The sequence below is a fragment of the Eubalaena glacialis genome, chromosome 2 (assembly GCF_028564815.1).
Source record: "Eubalaena glacialis isolate mEubGla1 chromosome 2, mEubGla1.1.hap2.+ XY, whole genome shotgun sequence".
In the NCBI taxonomy this organism is placed as follows: Eukaryota; Metazoa; Chordata; class Mammalia; order Artiodactyla; family Balaenidae; genus Eubalaena; species Eubalaena glacialis.
Genome location: NC_083717.1, coordinates 147,591,530 through 147,612,347, shown reverse-complemented (window position 1 = coordinate 147,612,347; position 20,818 = coordinate 147,591,530). Strand labels below are relative to the sequence as shown.

The following is a 20,818-nucleotide window of genomic DNA, read 5'->3' as shown; positions in this document are numbered from 1 at the left end:
TTCTTCTCTTGTGTTTCCCACTTAGAGAAGTTCCTTTAGCATTTGTTGTAGAGCTGGTTTGGTGGTGCTGAATTTTCTTAGGTTTTGCTTGTCCATAAAGCTTTTGATTTCTCTGTCGAATCTGAATGAGATCCTTGCTGGGTAGAGTAATCTTGGTTGTAGGTTCTTCCCTTTCATCACTTTAAGTATATCATGCCACTCCCTTCTGGCTTGTAGAGTTTCTGCTGAGAAATCAGTTGTTAACCTTATGGGAGTTCCCTTGTATGTTATTTGTCATTTTTCCCTTGCTGCTTTCAGTAATTTTTCTTTGTCTTTAATTTTTGCCAATTTGATTACTATGTGTCACGGCATGTTTCTCCTTTGGTTTATCCTGTATGGGACTCTCTGCACTTCCTGGACTTGGGTAGCTATTTCCTTTCCCATGTTAGGGAAGTTTTTGACTGTAATCCCTTCAAATATTTTCTCAGGTCCTTTCTCTCTCTCTTCTCCTTCTGGGACCCCTATAATGCGAATGTTGTTGTGTTTAATGTTGTCTCAGAAGTCTCTTAGGCTGTGTTCAATTCTTTTCATTCTTTTTTTTTATTCAGTTCCGCAGCAGTGAATTCCACCATTCTGTCTTCCAGTTCACTTATCCATTCTTCTGCCTCAGTTATTCTGCTATTGATTCCTTCTAGTGTATTTTTCATTTCAGTTATTGTGTTGTTCATCTCTGTTTGTTTGTTCTTTAATTCTTCTAGGTCTTTGTTAAACATTTCTTGCATCTTCTCGATCTTTGCCTCCATTCTTTTTCCGAGGTCCTGGATCATCTTCACTATCATTCTGAATTCATTTTCTGGAAGGTTGACTGTCTCCACTTCATTTAGTTGTTTTTCTGGGGTTTTATCTTGTTCCTTCATCTGGTACATAGCCCTCTGCCTTTTCATCTTGTCTATCTTTCTGTGATTGTGGTTTTTGTTCCACAGGCTGCAGGATTGTAGTTCCTCTTTATTCTGCTGTCTGCCCTCTGGTGGATGAGGCTATCTAAGAGGCTTGTGCAAGTTTCCTGATGGGAGGGACTGGTGGTGGGTAAAGCTGGCTGTTGCTTTGGTTGGCAGAACTTAGTAAAACTTAATCCACTTGTCTGCTGATGGGTGGGGCTGGGTTCCCTCCTTGTTGATTGTTTGGCCTGAGGCGACCCAACGCTGGAGCGTACCTGGGCTCTTTGGGGGGGCTAATGGCGGACCCTCGGAGGGCTCATGGTAAGGAGTACTTCCCAGAACTTCTGCTGCCAGTGTCCTTGTCCTCACGCTGAGACACAGCCACCCCCCGCCTCTGCAGGAGACCCTCCAACACTAGCAGGTCGATCTGATTCAGTCCCCTATGGGGTCACTGCTCCTTCCCCTGGGTCCCGAAGCGCACACTACTTTGTGTGTGCCCACCAAGAGTGGAATCTCTGTTTCCCCCAGTCCTGTCGAAGTCCTGCAATCAAATCCCCCTAGCCTTCAAAGTCTGATTCTCTAGGAATTCCTCCTCTCATTGCTGGACCCCCAGATTGGGAAGCCTGACATGGGGCTCAAAACCTTCACTCCATTGGGTGGACTTCTGTGGTATAAGTGTTCTCCAGTTTGTGAGTCACCCACGCAGCAGTTATGGATTTGATTTTATTATGTTTGCGCCCCTCCGGCCGTCTCATTGTGGCTTCTCCTTTGTCTTTGGGTGTGGGGTATCTTTTCTGGTGAGTTCCAGTGTCTTCCTGTCGATGATTGTTCAGCAGTTAGTTGTGATTCTGGTGTTCTTGCAAGAGAGGGTGAGAGCACGTCCTTCTACTCCGCCATCTTGAAACAATCCTGATTTTCCTATGTTGAACCATCCCTGCATCCCAGGAATCAGTCCCTCTTGGTCATGGTGTTTAATCCTTTTAAAGTGCTGTTGAATTCATTTTATTAGTATTTTATTGAGGATATTTGCATCAGTTTTCATCAGGGATATTGGTCTGTAGTCTTCTTTTCTTATAGTATCTTTGTCTGGTTTTGGTATGAGAGTAATGTTGGCCTAATACAATAAGTTTGGAAGTGTTCCCTCCTCTTCATTTTTTTGAAGAGTTTGAGAAGGATTGGCATTAATTCTTTTGAAATGTGTGATAGAATTCTCCAGTGAAGTCATCTCTGCCTGCACTTTACTATGTTAGGAGATTTTTGATTGCTGATTCAATCTCTCCTTACTAGTTATATGTTCAGAGTTTCTGTTTCTTCTTGATTCAGTCTTTTTTTTTTTTTGGCCATGCTGTGTGGCATATGGGATCTTAGTTCCCCAACCAGGGGTCAAATCTGTGCCCCCTGCAGTGGGAGCATGGAGTCTTAACCACTGCACCACCAGGGAAGTCCTTGATTCAGTCTTGGTAGGTGTATATGTCTAGGAGTTTATCAGTTTCTTCTAGTTCATCTAATTTGTTGGTGTATAATTGTTCATAGCAATGTCTTATAATTCTTCATTTTCTTATATCGTTTTTTGAAAATTTCTAAGTTGTAATCTCACCCCTAGTGCGAGAGTGCTTCTGTCACTTTTGTATATTTTATACTAATTTATAATTTTAAAAATATATACATATTTTTATAGATATATAAAATTATTAGTAATTTTTATGGTACTATTAGCAATCTTCTTGGTACTATTCTATTACTTTTTCTACCTATCAAGGACATTTGTAATTTTGTCTTTTGTCTAATGGAATGGATTATAACTTTATAATTAAGGAACCACGGGGTTTTAGAAGAAGTATACCAGCTTGTATGGAAAGGGACAGAAACAGCACGAAATGAAAAGAAGTCTTTAGACTCCCCGTATTCTATGGACAGGAAATGACTGAGAAATCTGCTGAGCTGCAAACACAGGCTCCTTTTTTTGTAAACAAGAAAGGATGAGTTGGAGGGCAGGTCAAGAGCCCAAATATGTAACCCAGAGCCTCAGAGAACAAAGCCTTAGGGAGTAGGACTGAGCCCTAATCAAGGAACTGGCCCATATGCCTGGATGGGCTTCAGAATCCCTACACACTAGTGACCATTTTATGCTTCTGCTTTCTCCCCTTTCAAACAGTAATATATATAGTGGTTATCTTTTGCCTGTTCCATCATTGTCTGTTGAGAATGGGGAAAAATAATTCAATCATTTCTTCAAATTGAGAGGAACAGTTCTGAAGGAGCTATATCCAAGAGACCACACTAGACCTGAATGTAGATGATGAGATCTTAGATTTTGCATTGGTCTCAAAGTCTGATGGGATGAGGCTTGGAAATCTTGGAGAGAAGTGTGGTTTGCATGTGATAGGGGTGGAAATTGTAGCCAGAGAGTAGACCATTGACTACAACAATTCACATCTGTCCCACTTGCAAAATATACTCACTTCTCTCTCCAAGCCCCCCAAAGCCTCATCCTATCAGACTTTGATTAAATTTTCCAAAGATGGCAGTAACAACTCTCCCATCTCATAAACTCTTCTTATCATGTGACATTATCAATATGCCTGTCCAGTGATAGAGTCTATGTCTTCTCTCCTTGAACATGATTGACCCTTTGTGACTGCCTTGACCAGTAGAATAAGGCTGAAATGATGATATGTGGCTTCTGAGGCTATATGTCATAAAATGCCATGTGCTTCTGCCTTGCTCTCTTTGATTGCTCATTCTTGAAACCCAGCTACTTTGCTGTGAAATTAAGCCTGAGGAGAAGTCATGTGAAGAGGAATTGAGGTCCGCAGCCCACAGTTCTGGCTGAGCTCATAATAGTCAGCAACAGCTTGCTAACCAGTGAATGAGCCATCTTTAAAGTGGAACCTTCACCCTCCAGTCGAAATGCCCCACTAATGCAATGTGGACCAGAGATGAGCTTGCAGACATATGGACAAAAGAAATGATTCTTGTTATTTTAATCCATCAGGTGTTGGCGTGCTTTGCTACATACACAGTGATAGATGCTTGGAACACACCCTCATCTGTTTCTATGGCATTAACTACACTGATTCTCAGATTTGAATTTTCAGGTCAGATGTTTCTTCAGAGTTCCTGTCCCATATATTTAACTACTAACTAGATGTCTTTCTCCTAAGCTCTACATGTCCGACATTAATGTGTTATCCTTTACCACCTGTTCTTTCTCCATTATCTTGGTTAATTTATTGTCCAGTCATTCATGGCAGAAACCTGGAAAACCATTCTCAATTCCTACATCTCTCTGCATCTAATTTTACTTTAAGATTTATTGATTGATTGATTGATTGATTGCTATGTTGGGTCTTTGTTTCTGTGCGAGGGCTTTCTCTAGTTGCGGCAAGCGGGGGCCACTCTTCATCGCGGTGCGCGGGCCTCTCACTATCGCGGCCTCTCTTGTTGCGGAGCACAGGCTCCAGACGCACAGGCTCAGTAGTTGTGGCGCACGGGCTTAGCTGCTCCGCGGCATGTGGGATCTTCCCAGACCAGGGCTCGAACCCGTGTCCCCTGCATTAGCAGGCAGACTCTCAACCACTGCGCCACCAGGGAAGCTCCTGCATCTAATTTTAGATCTTAAATATCTTTTGAATTCTTCATTCTAACAGCCAGTGCTTTAATCCAGGTTCTCCCTCTCTCTTGTGTACTATTTTAGCAATAGCAACTGATCTGGTCTATGTTGTATTCTTGTACTTCACTCTCTTTAAGTTTATGCTCTCTGTTGCTTGCAAAGTGATATGTTTTATTTATTTATTTATTTATAAAACATCTTTATTGAGATATAGTTCACATATCATTTAATTCACCCATTGAAATTGTAGGATTCATTGGTTTTTAGTATATGTCTTTTTGTTTCTGTTCTTTGGTTTTTTTTGGCCACATGGCATATGGGATCTTAGTTCCCCATAGTCTTAACCACTGGACTACCAGGGAAGTCCCTTTTTTCTTTTTTTTTTAAACAGAGTGATATATTTTAAATACACATATATGATCTTGTTACAATAATTTTTGCAGTTCCTAACTGGCTTCCAATTATTTACAGAATAAAGCCCTACCTTCTTAGGAGGATATATATAGTTTTTAATGATTTGGCCCCTTGCCAGATCTCCAGCCTTACTGTCTGTTCCCCCTTTTTACTTTTTAATACTAAATTTCTTATAGTTCTCCAAATACACAAAGAAGAAACCAGGCTTTTCTACTCCTTCAGGCTGTTATACCCATTCAGGTTTTGGCATAATTCAGCTCTGTGTTGTTGTAGCACTGAGGTTCCCACCTTCTTGCTGGCTGTTGGCTGGTGTTGCTTTTAGCTCCTACAGGCTGTTCTCAGATCCTGACCATGTGGCCCCTCAAAAAATTGCAGTTTTCTCCCTCAAAGCCAGCAGACAATCTCACTCCATTGTGCTATGACAGTCTTACATGGTGTGACCTAATCAAGGGAATGACTATGCTATAAGTATCACCCACACTCAAGGAATTAGGATTATACAAAATGTGTACACCAGGAATCTTGGGGACCATCTTAGAATTCTGCTTACCATAGGTAAATATAGATTTCTCTGTGAAAACTTTTAAGATTAAAAAAAATCCTCAATAATTAGAAAATTTACAAGAATGCCTCTTCCCGTGTATCTGCTTTTATCCACTATGCTGGTTACTCAGTGGGCTCTTTCAATCTGGCAGCTCATGCTTCTTCAGTTGTGGGAAACTTTTGTGTGTATTTCAGCGATGATTTCTTCCCTTCTGTTTTCTCCCTTCTCTCTTTCTGGGACTCCTATTTGAATGTTGGACCTCTTAAACTAGTCCCTCAATTTTATCTCTTCTATTATCCATCTGTCTTTTGCTATACTTTCTGGCAGATTTATTCAACTTTATTTTTCATTTCTTTATGGATACTCTATCTTCCCACCTTTTTGAGCTTATCAGTGGTGGTTTTCTGAACCTTCTTCTGAATAGTATGTTTCCTCCACGTTACTTGTTTTTCTGTTTGTTCTGGTCTCTGTCTTTCATGTTACAGGCTTTCCTCAGATGCTTGTAACAAGCATCTTGTTCATGATTTAGAATATGAACCTAAAAAAGCTGATTGGAAATTCTGAGGCTGTAGATCGGACTTGTTAACTCTGAGCTCCATAGGGTGATTGGATCTGGGCTGCTTTCTGGTGAACCTCAATGTCAGTAGCTTTAGACTTTTTCTTGTGGTTACTCAAGATCCCCAGAAAAGAAACTTCCAGTATTCTGCTGGTGTACAGAAGTCTGGCTGCTAGCATACTGGAAACTGAGTGGGGAAGGGCTAAAAGGAGTCTCAGCATTTGGGTACTCAATCCCCCCTGCTTTGGGTATGGTATTCCCACTCTCAGCTGTTCCTGCAGTCCGGCCAGATTTCTTCTGGTGTGAGGGAGGGACCTAAGTTCATGGAGTTGGGGAGGGGAATCTAGGGATCTAATGCTTCCCCAAAGGTTTTACCTATTCCTCCTTATTTTGGAGCCTTCCTGCCATTCCCCTTCCAATATTTCTCTCCCAGTTCCAGAGACGCCAGGCAGTGACAGTTCCTGAGCAATTTTAGGATTCTGCAGTTAAAGTGAAATTGTCTCTTAGCTTTTCCTCTCTCATGGCTTTAGGGTTTTGTTCTCCAGCTTCCAAAATTTTGCTGCCTTTTCTCTTTTCCTTTCTTCACATATGTATGTTTATCTCTTTTGAAAAATCCTACTGCTGTAGTTGTGCTGGGATTTCTGGAGGGGGTGAAATTAGATGTGTATATTCAAGCTGATGTCAACTCAGATGTTCCTCATTGTTCTGTAATATGTCATTATATGTTAAATTCTTATGTGGAAGAATTTGTTCCTTAGTTATCTGTTCTGTTTTGTTTCAAATATCTATCTCTTTATTTATCAGTACCACAGTTTTTTATTGTTTTTTTTTGTTTGTTTCTTTATAATATCCTTATTCTTTATGGTTGTAAATTTCTGTTTAACTCCTTGTAAAATTTGTTAGTTTCATAATGCTTAAACTATATAGGTACACTGGGAGCATTAAACTTAGAAAATCATGAGACCATTTCTGTTAATGTTAATGGATTTATTTCACAGACTTGTTTTTTCACTCGTCTTTATTGATAAGAATTAGCAGGGTTTAAATCCAAATGTTGGAACATTATTATCACATAGTAAAGACGTTTTGTTCTTTTTCTAAATGAAGACTGAAGTTGCTGAAGATCCTCAACAAGTTTCAACTGTTCATCTCCAACTAGGATTACCACTGGTTTTTATTGTTAGTCAACAAGCCACATATGAAGCTGATAGAACAACTGCAGAATGGGTTGCTTGGCGTCTTCTGGGAAAAGCAGGAGTTCTGCTCTTGTTAAGGTATTTTAAACATAAAGTAGTCACTATACTGTATTTAGCAGAACACTAATATTTTTCTTATATGGCAATCTGTTCACTTGTAAATAAAATCAGATCTCAAATGGACTCTAATATAGTTAAAACCAGTTGCTGAGCTAAAGTCTTTAATTATCAGCTTGATTAATATTTAGACCTTTAAACTTTGCTAAATGAAGCTGTAGATTAAGACAGAGGGTAGAAAATCTGATCTGTATTTATGTGTAAAATTTCTCAGACTCACTAAATTGTAATCTTTCTTCATAAACATTTTTTAGTATAAGAACTTACAGCTCTATTTTAGATTGACATCCTGGATGACTATTATTCTTGAGATTAACAACATAAAACATTTATTTCCCTTTTGAAAAAGGGACTCTTTGGAAGTGGACATTCCTCAGAATGCTAATGTGGTCTTCAAAAGAGCAGAAGAGGTTAGTCATTTTATATATTGGTCTACAGTGTCTGCTTATTTAATACACGCGGTCCTAAAGTAACATACACTTATTATAGGAAAATTCTGTGAATTGCCACTATTCAAAGATAATTGCTGTTAACATTTTGGTGTGTCTTTTTTCATCTGTTACTCTGTCTCTCCGTGTGTGTGTGTGTGTGTGTGTGTTTATTTAAATATATATATATTCTTTATTTTATTAATTTTTTTGAATGCCAAGTGTCTTCTGTACTCTTTTATTATCATCATAGTCTTTGCATCAAGATACATAGCAATGATAGCATGTTTCTTTTTAAAGCTTAGTATTAAATATTAAATATCTTTCCCCACTTTAATTTTACATTACTCTGCCAAGAAAAAAATTAAAACTCAAGTTATCTGAAGCCTGGACGCACTTCCATGATTAGCCGGGCTGTGTAAAAGTTGGTGGCTTTGTTCTTCCTGCTGTGTGAGCAGGTCCAGGCCCTAGAAAGGTGGACGAGGTTATCATTGTTTTTCAAAAGTGTGCTACAAAAACATCGGATGGACTGTTATAAGCCAGGTTACAAAGTCAAGACGGGGGTAAGGGAGGGACAGTTTCTTCTAGAAACAGAATTTCTGAAGAGTCCCAGTCCATCATTTTTCTCCAGAATGGTTGGAGGGGGGGTAAAATCTCAACATGAGTTTCAAAGCCCCATCTCTGTGAGGGGACAGTAGTTGCCTTACTGAGGAGGGCGCGGCTGAGCGGTGGGGCGGCCACGTCTGCCCACCCCCACTGTTCTCAGCGAGGGAATGGAGAGTTTATTGCCCAGTGAGTGTGAAGTGGGCTGAAGCTCGGTTGGTACTGAATTCTCTAAGAGGTTTCTTCTTGAAACAGACAACTCAGACTCTTCCTCTCACTTCAGCAAAGAAGTTATTTTAAAAGCACTTGGGAAGTTCCTCCTGTGCCCCTGCTGGGCGGCTCAGAGGAGGGAGTCATCAGTACAGCCCCCTTCCAGGCCATATCGGAACTCATGAAAGTTGGAGACCCCGTAGAAGTGGGCGAAGGCGGCTGCCACCACCAGGACGTGGAAGATCTGATGAGACTAGAACCATATGTCGAATCTTCCAGGGAAGAAGCGCTCAAGAATCCATGCGGCATAAAGGCCAGTTCTGGTGATGTACATCGCAGCCATGAGGAAGAACCAGCCTATCTGGCCCACCGTGGTGGCCTTGATGAAGCCCTCCACGATTGTAAAGTGCGTGGTGGGTACGATGCCGATCAAGCCAAGCCCCAGGAACACCCCTGCTCTTGTCTGCCGGTGCTTAGGAGTGGCAAACCGGTCCCACTGCACCACAATGATGGCACAGATGCCCACGATGGAGAGGTAGATGAGCCGTGGCTGTGGGGAGCAGTAGAAGGAGTAATAGAGCCAGGGGACAAAGCTCCCCATAATCAGCAGGGCAATCCCTGAATAATCCAGTTTGGAAAAGGTCCGAGAGACCTTCTCTGAGTGACAATAGACAGTGTGAAAGAGCCAGGAGAAGCTGAGGCAGAGCACCGCACCCAGGAAGAACATCCCGAACACCACCTTCTCCTGAAGGGGGGCCATGAAGTACATGTTTGGTCTGAGCATGGTCAGGATTCCCAGAAAGAGAAACAGCAAAAAACCAAGCAGGTGGGTCCAGATGTTGCCGGTCTCCGTGTGGATGCGGAAGATGCTCTTGAAGCAGGCCCGGAAGGAGGGCATGGGCGGCCTGTGGCCATGCAACAGGTAGTCTTTGTCCTTCAGCCACTCGGGAAGCACGTCGTACGGGATGACCCTGCAGCGCCCCTCCCAGACCTTATACACAAACTCCTCCATCTTCTCCATGGCATGGTGGCCTTGCAGGGGAAGTGTCAGCACCCGCCCCTCCTCCGCCTCTTCCTGAGGCCCTGGGCATGCCTGCTCTTCTTCAGCTTTGGTTGGGCTGGCGACGCCCTGCTTGCCTAGCTCCTGTAGCAGGGGGCCCAGCTCAGACAGCTCCACTGTGTCAGCCTCCCTGTTCCCGGCAGGAGTCCCACTGCCTTGGGCCACCACAGGTCCTTTGTGAGAAGACATCTGACTAGTACCTCAATGCCCTATGGCTTCAGCTTGGGGAAACGGTGGGGTCTCTCGGGCCCAGGGAGCAGAGAGTTCCCTGTGATGGAAAACAGGCGGGCAGCGGGCTCTGCTCGGGGCCGCGGACCCCGCGCTACATCCCATGGCACTAGAGGCGGCCTGTGGCCGAGCGGCACAAATCTTCTGCCTATATATATATATTGTAAAGAAATTTAGGATCATGCTGTATATCCTGCTTTTCATGTACAGTTATATTTCATTACTTGCTATTGTGCTGTGATGCCTGCCTTTGTACACTGTTTTGGACACCAGTGATTCTTTCCTTTTGCTAAATTTCTGGAAGTAAGTTTTATTAAAGGAAATGGGAATTTTTAAGACTTTTAAAATACATTGTCAAATTTCCCTCCAGAAGGGTTATGCTTTTACCAGCAGGGTTTGGAATTTCTTGTTTCTCAAACATCTTTGCCAGTACTGACCAGTAATCTTAAAAAAAAAATCATTTCTATACACAAAAAAAGTTTCAGTATTAATTTGCATGTCTTTGATAACTTTGACTAGTTAGGTCATTTGTATTTCCTCTGTAAATTTCTGTTAATGTCCCTTTTTCCTTAAATTTTTCGTAATTAAGAACTCTTTAGTTCTGAACATCTTGTAAATATTATATACATATGCTAAAAAATTACTGATATGTTTATGAACTGCTAGACAGTTTAAACTTAAATTCTCTTGCATAAGTCTATGATAGGAATACTGGGTTAAAGAGTCAGAAGACTTGGATTCTGTTTCTGCTAGTTCTGGGTCCAGATAACTGAATTAACTTCTTCAAGCTCAGATTTCTCATTTGTGAAATAGTCATAAAACCTCCCCTTCTAACTTACAAGAAATTTTATAAGACCAAATAGGAAAATACTTTGAGAACTGTAGTATTGTTCAAATGTGTACACTGTGGGGCTAGTATGCTTTGCTTTTTGACCAGGTAATGGAAAGAATACTTTCTGAAGCTATTTTTTTTACTATTAGGTAAAGACCCCTAAGTAGGAAATTACTTCATTTGTTATCAGGAAATAGGTTTTATAGAAGAATTAAAGTTTATGCTATTGTCCCAGTGCATATAAAAGTTATATATACACTATACTGTAGTCTAGTAAGTGTGCCATAGCATTATGTCTAAAAAAACAATGTATATGCCTTAATTAAAAAATTCCTTATTGCTAAAATATGCTAACCATCATCTGAGCCTTCAGTGAGTTGTAATCTTTTTGCTTGTGGAGGGTCCTGCCTTGATGTTGACGTGGCTGCTGACCGACCAGGGCAGTGGCTGCGGCAGTTTCTTAAGATCAGACGACAGTGAAGTTTGCCCCGTTGATTGACTCTTCCTTTCACGAATGATTTCTCTGTAGTATGCTACAGAGCAATGCTGCTTGGTAGAATTTTACCCAGAGTAGAACGTCTTTCACAATTGGAATCAATCCTCTCAGACCCTGCTGCTGCTTTATCAACTTAGTTTTTGTAATATTCTTAATCCTTCGTTGTCGTTTCAACAGTCTTCACAGCATCTTCACCAGGACTGGATTCCATCTCAAGAAACCACTTTCTTTGCTCATCCATAAGAAGCAACTCCTCATCCCTTCAAGTTTTATCATGAGGTTGCAGCAGGGATAATTTACTAAAATAATCCAGTGGCCTAAAATTTCATGTTTTAAAAATGTTTTGGGGCTTCCCTGGTGGCGCAGTGGTTGAGAGTCTGCCTGCCAGTGCGGGGGACACGGGTTCGAGCCCTGGTCTGGGAGGATCCCACATGCCGCGGAGCGACTGGGCCCGTGAGCCACAATTGCTGAGCCTGCGCGTCTGGAGCCTGTGCTCCGCAACGAGAGAGGCCGCGATAGTGAGAGGCCCGCGCACCGCGATGAAGAGTGGCCCCCACTTGCCACAACTGGAGAAAGCCCTCGCACAGAAACGAAGACCCAACACAGCCATAAATAAATAAATAAATAAATAAATAAATAAATGCCTTTAGAGACTATATTAAAAAAAAAAAATGTTTTGGTTGAGGCTTAGTGAAAGAAATTTTAATGGAATAATTTCAATGGAATAGAATTTGGTATTCTTAAAATACCTAGGGGCAGATAGTATTCTTATGTTTATGGCTAAACAGGCAATTAAACTTTTTAGTGGAATTTTTTTAGATGAAGTATTATTTTGAATATTTCTGTAGAATACAAAATAATTTTGTCTCTGTTTGCAATAAAGTTGTATATATTTTTATACCTCAATTGTATTGAGGTAGGACTTACTGTTATATGTAAAATGCTTCAGATGTCAGTATAATGTAATTGTGACAAGAAGCAAGCGAGACTTTCAGTTCTTTTTTGCCCTCTTGTTCAGTAGCGCACACTATCTTTCTATAACGTATACTTTGGATGCTTTTAATAGTGATCGTGGAGTTAATTTACCTTTTTTATAAAATTGAAGTTCAGAGGTTTAGTTTCATTTCATTTTAGTGTCAAACAAGTAAAACATTTTTATATTAAAATGCTTTGTTATATTTTAGTCATATCTTTTAAAATTAATGTATTTCTAGGGAGTGCCAGTGGAATTTTTGGTGTTAAATAATATTGATTTAATCGTATCCCGTGTGGAAAGTAATATGCACATTGAGGAAACGCACGAAGATGAAGACAATGACATTGAAGGTCCAGATATTGGTAATATGTTTTTTTGATGATCATGCTCCCCTCCCATTTATGCCCAGCATCCTTAAGGTCAGTGAAATTTCAGTGAATTAACTGTCACATTCAAGAATGTGAAGAGACCTGAAGAAATTAATTTTGAATCGCATTTTAGCAAGTTGATGAGGTGTAAAGATATAAGGATGCTCTATGTTGTTTAGTGCGATACCTTTCCTTGTTACATGTCAGCCTTCTAGCTTTCCACAAGTGTGCCTTTATCCTCCACATCAGTTCTTTCAGCCCTACTGGTCTACTCCATGTTTAAAAAGGACCCAGGAGCCACAGTATGATATTTTATTTTTATTATTCCTATTAGGATATGAAATTCTGATAAATATGGTTGTATTTGTAGTTGTAAATGAATCTGATTATTAACAGTATAGGGAGTAAATTTTGATAACATTTTAATAATTCTTTTTAACATGTTATTTCTCTTTTTCTTTTTATTGCTCTTATTGCTTACATTTTTGAAGTATTCTATAGTTTTCAAGGCTATTTCCCACACATTATTTACTTTGAGAGCTGTCGTCTGAGTTAGCTGAGGTCACCTTCGTTTTGTAGAGGAAAAAATCTGTGTTTTAGCTCAGTTAAGTGATCTGCCCAATGTCACACAAATGGCATGTGGAGCATTCTGACTTGAAATCTTACTTATGATCATTATCATTCCTAGTACTTCTTTTATAACATCAGTCCTATTCTGAAATTGCTTATTTACTTTTCTCTCTTCTCTATTGGTCTATAAAATTTCTAAGGCAGGGATTATGTCTTGTGCATTCTTGTATCCCATTTAGCAAATACTTGAATTTTTATATAGTACTATTATCATGAGTCCCATTTAGTAAATAATTTTTTTTAAATTAATTAATTAATTTATTTATTTATTTTTGGCTGCGTTGGGTCTTTGTTGCTGTGCACGGGCTTTCTCTAGTTGCGGCGAGCGGGAGCTACTCTTCGTTGCAGTGCGTGGGTTTCTCATTGTGGTGGCTTCTCTTGTTGTGGACCATGGGTTCTAGGTGTGCAGGCTCAGTAGTTGTGGCTCACAGGCTCTAGAGCACAGGCTCAGCAGTTGTGGCACACGGGCTTAGTTGCTCCGCGGCATGTGGGATCTTCCTGGACCAGGGATTGAACCCGTGTCCCCTGCATTGGCAGGTGGATTCTTAACCACTGCGCCACCAGGGAAGTCCCGTAAATAGTTTTTATATAGTCCTATTATCATGAGTCCCAAGATGGAAGTAATTTACATATTGTTTTCATGAGGTCCATTTATTATGAGGATCAACATCTATATTATAAATTTAATAAGGGCTCTGAGCTTTAACTGTTACCAGTGACCAGCTTCTTGGTTTGAGCACTGCTCTAGTTTTTTTCTGATATACAGAGGTTAGAATTGCTCGTGATTTAAGCCAGAGATCTTCTCCATAGCATCGTCATTGTATAGGCAGATCTGTGTTCTGCTCTTTTGCTCCCTGCTTTATTCCTATCATGGCTCATATATTCTTCAGAGTGAGAGGAATCATCCACCAATTTAATAAGATTCCTGTACTCAGTGGTAGTTGCCTGTTTCAAAATTTCATTGTTGCCATGTCCCCTGTTTTACTTCCTGATTCTCTGGCTTTAGTTTGCCCTCTGGTGCTGCCTTCTCTTTTTTTCTAACTCTCCCCTATCTTCTCTCCTCAGCCCAGTTCTCGTGTTTCTTTTACAGCTTTCTTTTTTTGCTTTGTAGTGGAATTTTTTGTTTTGTTTTGTTTTTTGGGGTTTTTTTTTTTTTGGTCTTAACTTCCTATGTTTGTAATCCATATTGACCCATAATATAGTTTGATGTCGTGCCCATATACACAGTTTCCCTCTCATTTTCATTTCATTCCCATTTATATGAGACATGGATGAGGGTTTGGAAAGAGTTTGTTACCATGTAGGAGCGGAATATAAAGAAAAATGTCCTTCAAAGGAAATGGGCACAAGATGAATCAGAATTAAATGGACTGAGGTCTCCAAAAGGAGAGTATGAAAAAAAATAACAAACATGTGTGGCTAAAAAGAGAGTGTGTGTGTATATATATACACACTATATATATATATATGAATTGATGAAAGTTTGAGCTGAGGAATAAATAAATTTATAAATTATAAATATAAATTTATAAATGAGGGTGGCTTATTAAGAGAATGGGGAAGCAAGAAGGAGGTGTTAGGACAAGATATGAGAAGAAAGGGTGGATTGGGAAATAAGAATGGACTGGCAGGAAAATGAAAATACATGAATAATAAGAAAAAAATACAGTAAATGAGAAAATTGGCCTTTATTAATTTTGGTATTGAGGGCATAACTTTTAGTGTCATAGAATGTGGTATTTAAAAGTACCTTAAAATTAATAGTCGAACTCTTATGTTTCACAGGTTTGAATATTGAGACACAGAGTTATATAACTGACTAGAGTTACACAGCTAAAAATTGCCAATATGGTACTGAAATCCAGACCTAGTATTTTATTTTATAGTATTAGCAATCATATGGAAAATAATAATTTAGTTTTCTGAATGCATTGCCTTTCTCACTTCCTCCCTTCCTTTCTTTTTAATATGTTGTTACAGAGAATTATAAACTTAACCATAAAGTAGACGGCATAATAGAACAAATCTCCAGGTACCCATTACCTGGCCTCGCCCAGCCACCATCAGTTTATGGCTAATCCTATTCCAATCACTGCCCTCCCTTTATTATTTTGCAGCAAATTCCAAACATACAAATTCATCCATAAATGTTTCCCTGTGTATTTCAGAAATGTAAGGATTCTCCTTTTAAAATTAACATAATTAATGCTATTACTACATCTACAGAGTTAACAATAATTCTTAATATCAGAGAGTCAGTGTTCAGATTTCAACTTCATCATGATTTTTCATGCCACTGTTGCTTTGTACATGCTGTTCCTTTTACTCCATATGCCTCTACTGCCTGCCTAAGTTTTATTTTTCTTTTAATGTTCAGCTCGTGTCAACTCTTCTAGGAAGCTTGTCTCTCTTATCAAGTTAGATGTCCCTCCAGTGTTACCATACAATCTATATAAATTCCAATAGGATATTTGTGAATTCATAATGTGTTTTTTATTTTTTATTTTTTTACCACATACTTGGATGGATGGATGGATGGATGAATGGGTGGGTGGATGGGTCTATCTGTCTATTTTAATGAAAAGATTTTTGGTTTTTTTTAAGATTTAATTGACATGTAACATGTTAGTTTTAGTTGTACACCATAATGATTCAATATTTCTATATATTGTGGTTAATGAAAGTTTTTTACATATTCAGAATCCACCCTTAACTCAATACACTTAGAATAAAATCCAAAATTCTTGGCTTATATGGCCTCTTACAATCCAGCTGCTGTCTAGCCTAGAGTTTTCTCATGTTATTTCTTCCAGCCATCTTGTTTTAGTCAAATTTGCCTTCCCTCAGTACCTAGAATATGCTTAGCTCTTATTTCTCAGAGTTTTGCATGTGTTTTCCCTTTGCCTAAAACATCCTTTTATTGATTCTCTATCTGGTGGACTTTGGATCTCCCAATCTAAATCTCCCTGTTAAAATCTCACTGTGTATTTTACCTTTCCTCTTAAACTGATCACATTTATAGTTATATACTTATTTAGTGATCAGTTTATTGACTGACTTTTCCATAGATAGAGGCTCTATGTGGTCAGGGACTATGTCTGCTTTGTTTACCACTTTCCTTAGTGTCTGTCACAGTGCTTGGCATGTAGTAGAAGCTAAGGAAACACTGTCAAACATGTATGGTAAGACTTTTTTGGCTTATAAATTAATATGTTGATTAGAAATAAAAGAGCAATATTTGTATTATTTCTCGACAAGTTTAACGCCTTTTGGAATTGACTAAAACTTGACAGTTTCTGGGTCAGGAAGCATCTGAGAGTCATTTAAGATAGGAAGCCAGACAACTGGAAAGTTTTCTAAATATCATGCATTTTAAATATTAAGATTGTATGAATTCAAAAGTTTTTATAAAATACCAAATTTTCACATGCTTGCCTGGGAGAAGAGCTTAAATTTTTTAAATTATATATTTATATTAATTCCTCTTCAAACATTTTAGATATTCAAGATGATGAAGTGGCAGAAACTGTTTACAGAGACAGGAAGAGACAGTTACCTTTGGAACTCACAGTGGAACTAACAGAAGAGACATTCAATGAGACAGTAACAGCTTCTGACAGCATAGTGCTTTTCTATGCTGGTTGTGAGTATGAGCCTTTAGAGGTGACTACTATATTGCATATTAGGGCATTTAAAGTAGGCAGATTTTATTTTTGCATTCTGTTATTGCACATTGTAAAGTGACATAATTTTCATATGTTCCACACTTTGAAATATTTACTTCTAGCTGATTCTGGGGTTGTAAAACTGATTATATATATCTGACTTACAAATTGAAGGTTAATAATTAAACTAGATGTTAAGCTTACTAATTTAGAAAAATTATTGTTATTCAAGCTAATGACTGATTAACAGTTATTATAGATTTATAGGCACTATATTGCTTTTATCCTCAAACAATAGCTGTTCGAGTATACTCCTTGCAGTATGAACGTAGAAACCCTCTTAAATGTTTGGACAATACTGACTACTGCATACTAGGATATTTCTTACTAATAAATAACAATTTGGGGAAACCCCATAAATCTATATGTTTGTTATATATAAGTATGGATGCTTTAGAGCAGGGGTCCCCAACCCCCGGGCCACGGACTGGTTCTGGTCTGTGGCCTGTTAGGAACCGGGCCACACAGCAGGAGGTGAGCAGCAGGCAAGCGAGCGAAGCTTCATCTGTATTTATAGCCACTCCCCATTGCTCGCATTACTGCCTGAGCTCTGCCTCCTGTCAGCATTATGGTGAGTCATATAATTATTTCATTATATATTACAATGTAATAATAAGGGAAATAAAGTGCACAACAAATGTGCTTGAATCATCCCGAAACCATCCCCTCACCCTCCAGTCCGTGGAAAAATTGTCTTCCACGAAACCGGTCCCTGGTGCCAAAAAGGTTGGGGACCACTGCTTTAGAGATATGTACATTGTAATATCTGTTTAATTTTTTATTTTAATGTAGGGCAAGCAGTATCCATGGCATTTCTGCAGTCCTATATCGATGTGGCAATTAAGTTGAAAGGTATACTGTGGTATGCATGCTTATTTTCCTGATTTTGAGCCATAGCTATTTGTATAACTGTGTCATGCTAAAGATGTAGAAACCCATGTAAAATTTCAGGTTATTATGTTTGTGTCTCCAAGGTTAATAAGTTAATGAACCATGAGTTTCAGCATTCTCAGAAGCATTCACTTTGATTGTCTTCATAAAACTGTCTTGTAGCTACATAGTTAATCCAGTAACCTTTTTGGCTGAATTCAGTCATTCAGCAAACATTTATTGAGTGCCTACTCTGTGCCAGTTACTGTTAAATATTATTAAATATATACTAAACACTATATATACTAAATACTATTAAATAAAATTTTGATAGAGAAGACCACATCCTAATGAAGGAACTAAGATACCAGTGTTCTTGAAGCTATACAGTTAGGATATTTTTTAATAGCCAGGATCTTTTTATTTTAACTATTCTATAAACCTGATTCAGTGGTAGACAAATAAGAATCCAAGGAATGGACTCAAAATGTCTATGCCACCATCCCAGCAAAGAAAAAAGGAGGAGTAGGGAGGCCTCTTAGCATTAGTAAGAGAGAGATAGTGTTGGCTTAGGTAAGTATAATGTTTTGTAATCATTTGAATATGACAGAATATATCATGCTTTGTATCTTTAATATGATTTCCTCCTACTCTGTTTTTCTTGTTAATAAAAGCTATTATGGCTAAATAGGCTTTTTCTTGGCTACTCCAGGAATGCATCCACCATTTAGTTTTGAGGCACTAGCTTACAGGCTCTTTCATTATTTAGTAAGTTCCTTATGGGTGGAGAGTGTGGCTTATACTCGGTTCACTGGACTTGGTGCATTGCATTACATTACAGAATATCTGGTGTTTAATAATTGTTGAGTAAATGATTAAGCAAATGTAGTAGAGTTTCATAAATTTTGTTTTATTTCGTGGAAAATGTGTACTGGTATACAACTTATATATTTATATTGGGGACTTTTGTGAACTCAAGAAATTGATTCCAGAAAGTCAATCCTAAATGCAACATGTTGTATAGTAATAAAAACATCAGAGGTATAAAAAATCATTTTTGAACCATTTCTCTTCCATTCATTTCCCAACCACATTTGATCCAACTTTTGATTATTTCATTCCCCAAGTGAAGAGATGATTAAGTCTATAGATACTGTGATCCCTAACTTTTTTTTTTTAAAGCAATCTTGTCATTCTCTTTTAGATTCTCCTTTATGGTTGCAATTTATAGACAGATTTAAGTTTCTTCTCTTAGGTTTTCCAGCCTTATTGGTAAATAATTAGAAGAAAGAAAAAAGCGGAAAATATAGACCACAATGAAATAGTAATTGGATAATGTCCCTGAATAATAGAATTATTCCCCCCTCCCCAGCCCATTTGGTTAGATACCAAATGAAAATGGAAAAAGATTCTCTAACTTTCTTCTCTGTTAATGACCAAATAAAGATGTGACCCCTCAATGCAAGGACTCTTAGTTGTATGTGTTTGTAGAATAAAAAAGCAGATAACCAACCCTAGGGCTTGATTTCCTTTTTTGATTAGTATGTTCTTTATGAATAACAATTCTGTTACTAATTAGATATCAGATAAATGGATTATTTTGGAAGTTCATGAGGCTTAATATAGAAATGCATACTATATGTAACAATAGTGTTTTGTGTCTATGGTGAAGCCTATACTGTAATTTTGTAAATTGGGAAAATATTGTAATAGTTTGGTCCTTTAGTCCTGTAATCTCTCATGTTGACTTGGGAAAAAGCCACTTTTTATCTCTTAGTACAAGAGGATGGAGAATATTTTATACTCAGTCACAAGGTGGCAGCAAATGTCAAGTTTTTATAATTACATAGTATCTGTAGCTAAGAGAGTCTGTTTTGTTTTTTCTTTTAAATTAAGACCCCTGTTTGGAATTGCTGCATTGATAAAGTATGTGGAATGTAATACTACAGTCATCTTAGAATATTAGACTATTTCCATTTGAAACATGATTAAGTATTGAAACCATTTTACAGGAAAGAAAATAAAAATGTGATAACTTCAATATAAGTAGGCTTATAACTTTTAATGATATATATCAATATTCTTTTTCCAGTTTTAAAGATAACATCAAAGTTTTCAACTTGGACAAAGGAATAATAACATTTTTAGCAGTAGACCCATTGAGGATGCTTATTTAAGGGAAAGAACTACATTTGTAATAACACCTTGTTCTATCCTTGGGTGGCAGTACATAATATGATATTGTCTGAACAAGCACCAGTACAAGCACCACTAGATATTTATTGACTAAATGATTAAAATAAAGGATTAGAGAACTTTATAGAGTAGATCCAACTTTACAAGGAATAAGGATTTATTTTTGTTTATATGCTCATATAATATTCAGGTATTAATATACTTTAGTGTAAACATTGAAAATTTGTTCACGAAGACATATCAGGGCACGTTTCACAAATTTTTTGGGGGCACATAATATGTAACAGACATTGTACTAGGCATCAGGTTTATAGTGGTGAATAAGACAGACTAGACCCTGCCTATATTATCAAACAGATTGCTAACACTAAATCTAAGATGGTAAGTTATTGCATCTATGAGATATAATCTAGGATCATTTAAAATGTAAGAAAGAATTTTCAGTATTAAAACTTTTGGCAATAAAATATTAAAATACTGCATTTCACAATTTTAATCATATGGGTAGATAACATCTTAAAGTAGGATATAACCTATATTGATAGACAAAGATTCCTTCTTTGATCTAATATTACATTAAAGTTTCCTTTTATTAGAATTTATTCCTTCCTTTCATTAGCTGAGTTGTGTGGTGCTTTGTCATTTGTTTTTTGATATCTCTTCACCTAATTAGTTACACATTTTGGAGGGCCTTGCATATACAGTTGACTTAAACAACACAAGGATTAGGGGTGTTGACCCTCCGTGCAGTAGAAAATCCGAGAATAACAGATTTGGCCCTCTGTATACATGGTTGCTCCATATCTGAGGTTCCACATCCATGGATTCATCCAACCTTG

General features: G+C 38.2%; 2 protein-coding genes across 4 annotated transcripts in view; one reads left to right on the top strand and one right to left on the bottom strand.

The window, feature by feature from the left end:
* Positions 1-20,818, top strand: part of TXNDC16 (thioredoxin domain containing 16) — a 112,169-nt gene that overhangs the window by 50,006 nt on the left and 41,345 nt on the right. For all 3 annotated transcript variants that reach the window (XM_061182558.1, XM_061182559.1, XM_061182560.1), the window contains 5 exons: positions 7,152-7,318; positions 7,707-7,767; positions 12,429-12,552; positions 16,688-16,831; positions 17,706-17,765. In XM_061182558.1, the coding sequence (XP_061038541.1) occupies positions 7,152-7,318; positions 7,707-7,767; positions 12,429-12,552; positions 16,688-16,831; positions 17,706-17,765 (556 nt within the window). The remainder of the gene's footprint in view (positions 1-7,151; positions 7,319-7,706; positions 7,768-12,428; positions 12,553-16,687; positions 16,832-17,705; positions 17,766-20,818) is intronic.
* LOC133085477 (adiponectin receptor protein 1-like) lies at positions 8,729-9,847 on the bottom strand. The gene is given in 1 exon segment (XM_061182557.1): positions 8,729-9,847. A coding segment is annotated over 1 exon segment (1,119 nt).